Source organism: Argentina silus, assembly GCF_951799395.1.
Source record: "Argentina silus genome assembly, chromosome: 4".
Taxonomy (NCBI): domain Eukaryota; kingdom Metazoa; phylum Chordata; class Actinopteri; order Argentiniformes; family Argentinidae; genus Argentina; species Argentina silus.
Window position 1 is genome coordinate 20,540,527 of NC_139658.1, and position 2,500 is coordinate 20,543,026.

A 2,500-nucleotide genomic window follows, 5' to 3' on the forward strand; every position below is an offset into this window, starting at 1 on the left:
ACGATGTTGATCCTGAAGAGGAGCGTAGCCACGCCTCCTCCGTGTCCAGCCTGAGATGTATGTATGTACGTGGAGGTCAGGGGAGGCTGGTGGAGGTAGAAAGCGAAGGATGGACTCATTGTAATGCATGAAACGGAATGAGGAATGGTATCAAACGCATGTTTGATACCATTTCTCATTCTGTTACATTCATTGCAATGAGCCCGTCCTCCGATTTCTACCTCCACCAGCCTCCCCTGGTGGAGCTCTGTCTGATGCTCAGTTTGTCTCATTGTACCATAGTTAGTCTCTTGCCATCCCTCTGCTGACTCCAGCACCACGAGGAGCTAGAAGTCTGGATATGGAGACCACTAGACCACCCAGCTCCAGCCCCACAGTAGAGAGGCCAGTAACAGGCCCAGGGCGGGCAGCGCCAGTCTCTCAGCTCCACCTGTTGCCAGCTGGACCTGGCTGGCATCGTTACCGTGGTGACGCCCCAGCTGATTCCCCTCCTCCCCGCAGTGCACCATGGGAGCCTGGTAGGAGGTGGGTCGTTTCTGCGGGCGGTCGGGGTTGGAGCCGTCGGTCGGCCTCTCCCCGGTGAACAGCAGAGGGCGCTGTCTGTGATCCAGCTCCATGCTGAACAGCTCGTACTCCTTATGAGGCAGCTTGATGCCCAGCGCCGTGCAGCCGTCTGTCGATGTCACTTCCTGTTCCGCGCCCGCCTCCCAGCCGCCCGCCACCCCACAGCTGCCCCGCCGGCTCTCGTTCAGAACCCTCGCCATGGCAACGTCCATCACCGTCACTCTGACCTCCGTCACCTTGAACACAAACTCTGTGGCCCCGCCCACTTTGGCGGAAGCCCCGCCCTGGGCGTAGTGGCCGGCGGCCCGGATGGTGAAGGTGGGCCGATGGCAGGCGGGGTCGGAGTAGTGGCGGTACACGCCCTCCCAGGAGTGGCGGTCCGTGACGAAGAGGAAGTTACGGGTGAGGAAGAGGACGGCGGGGCGGGCTTCGCAGCGTTGACTCACCCAGCGCCCGTCCAGGGCCAAAGGAGCCGCAGGGACACGGGGCAGCACCGGGGGGCGCTGTTCAGAGGAGCGGAACACCAGGGCACACACTGGGCAGGGGTGGATGTGGTGCTGAAGGAGAAGGGGTCAGATGGGAAAGGTTAGACGTTAGGACCACATGTGTCTGTCACTGTGAAGCCTTTAGTACCAGTTGACAGATAGATAGAGAATGAAGGCTGGGAACTCTTTATTTCATGTTGCTGCTATACATGTGTAATAACAATGTTATTACTCTTACTATAGTAACAACATCATAACAGTGATTTGATTTGATTGCTTTGTCATTGTATGAGCATGTGTTATTATTACAGAAGGAACAGGACTGTCACTATAATGGAGTTATTACAGTGTTATTACAGTGTTATAACAAAGGTATAAGAACAAGTTAATGATGTCTGTACATCATGTCCTCACCATGGAGTTCTGTAGCGGTTGTTGGTAGCCCGTGGGCCGGTACTGGCTCCTCTGGGTCCAGTCAGTGTTGACGTCCCCCAGCAACAGCTCCTGGACCAGGCCTCCCTGGGGGTAGTGTTGGTTCTCCACACGCACCAGTCCCAGCTCCGCCATGGAGAACCCCAGGGCCCCCAGACACTCCCTCCCCGCCCGGGTGCTATAGAGTTCATACACCTGTCCCGGCACCATGTGCCCCAGACCCAGGCCCTGCCCTACACACAGGCCTGGCAGGCGGGCAGAGAGGCGCTGCAGGGCCCCTTGGCTGTGGACCACCATGCCCACCTTGTGGAGGTGTTGTTGGGCCTCGGTGGCGCCGCGGGTGACCCAGGAGGCCTGGCGTAGGCGGAGCTTCCCCCGGACCACCAGGGAGTAGAGCGGAGCGCCACAGGAGCTGTCGGAGTAGTAGTGCTGCAGGACCTTGAACACACGGCTCGAGTGGAAGGAGTAGGAACGCACCAGGAACTCAGGGCCCGGCCGGACCTCACATCTAGGAGAGGGAGAGGAGAGGGAAGAGAGAGAGGAGAGGTGAAAGAGGGAGGAGGGAGGAGGGAGAGGAGAAAGGAGAAAGGGGTGAGGGAAAAGGGTTGAAACAATATTACGTATGATTTGTAGTTCCAGACTTTATCTGAACAGTGTATGCTGGTATAGAAGTTGAATGGACAGTGTAGGGTTCGAACCTGTGTCATGTTAGAGACCATGTTGGGAGGCAGTGCACGCTACTAACCTCGTTGAAACCCAGGTGCCGTCCAGCCTAGGAGGAATGTCTGCTGTGATTCTGACTCCGTCCTGTAGGTGGTGGTACTGACACTTTGGCTCCCACTGTAGACTGGCGCTGTGGTTAGAGGAAGAGCTGGGGGGCGCGGTCGGGACCTCCCACAGCCTGCTGCCGGACACCAACACAGCTAGAACCAAGACACACAGTAGGTCAAGGTGGAGCAACTACCGTCTTACTTTTACATATGGACGTAACTGGTGTCACGCTGCCGCAGACAGTATTG

The 2,500-nt window shown here is 57.4% G+C and overlaps 1 protein-coding gene across 1 annotated transcript in view; it reads right to left on the bottom strand.

Annotated features, from left to right (window-relative positions):
* Positions 1-350: 350 nt before the first annotated feature.
* apcdd1l (adenomatosis polyposis coli down-regulated 1-like) overlaps positions 351-2,500 on the bottom strand; it is a gene marked incomplete at its 3' end in the record, with an annotated part of 13,569 nt that continues 11,419 nt past the window's right edge. The window contains exons 2-4 of the mRNA XM_083668037.1: positions 2,227-2,404; positions 1,464-1,989; positions 351-1,121 (exon numbers count right to left, since the gene is read on the bottom strand). Of these exons, the coding sequence (XP_083524163.1) occupies positions 351-1,121; positions 1,464-1,989; positions 2,227-2,404 (1,475 nt within the window). The remainder of the gene's footprint in view (positions 1,122-1,463; positions 1,990-2,226; positions 2,405-2,500) is intronic.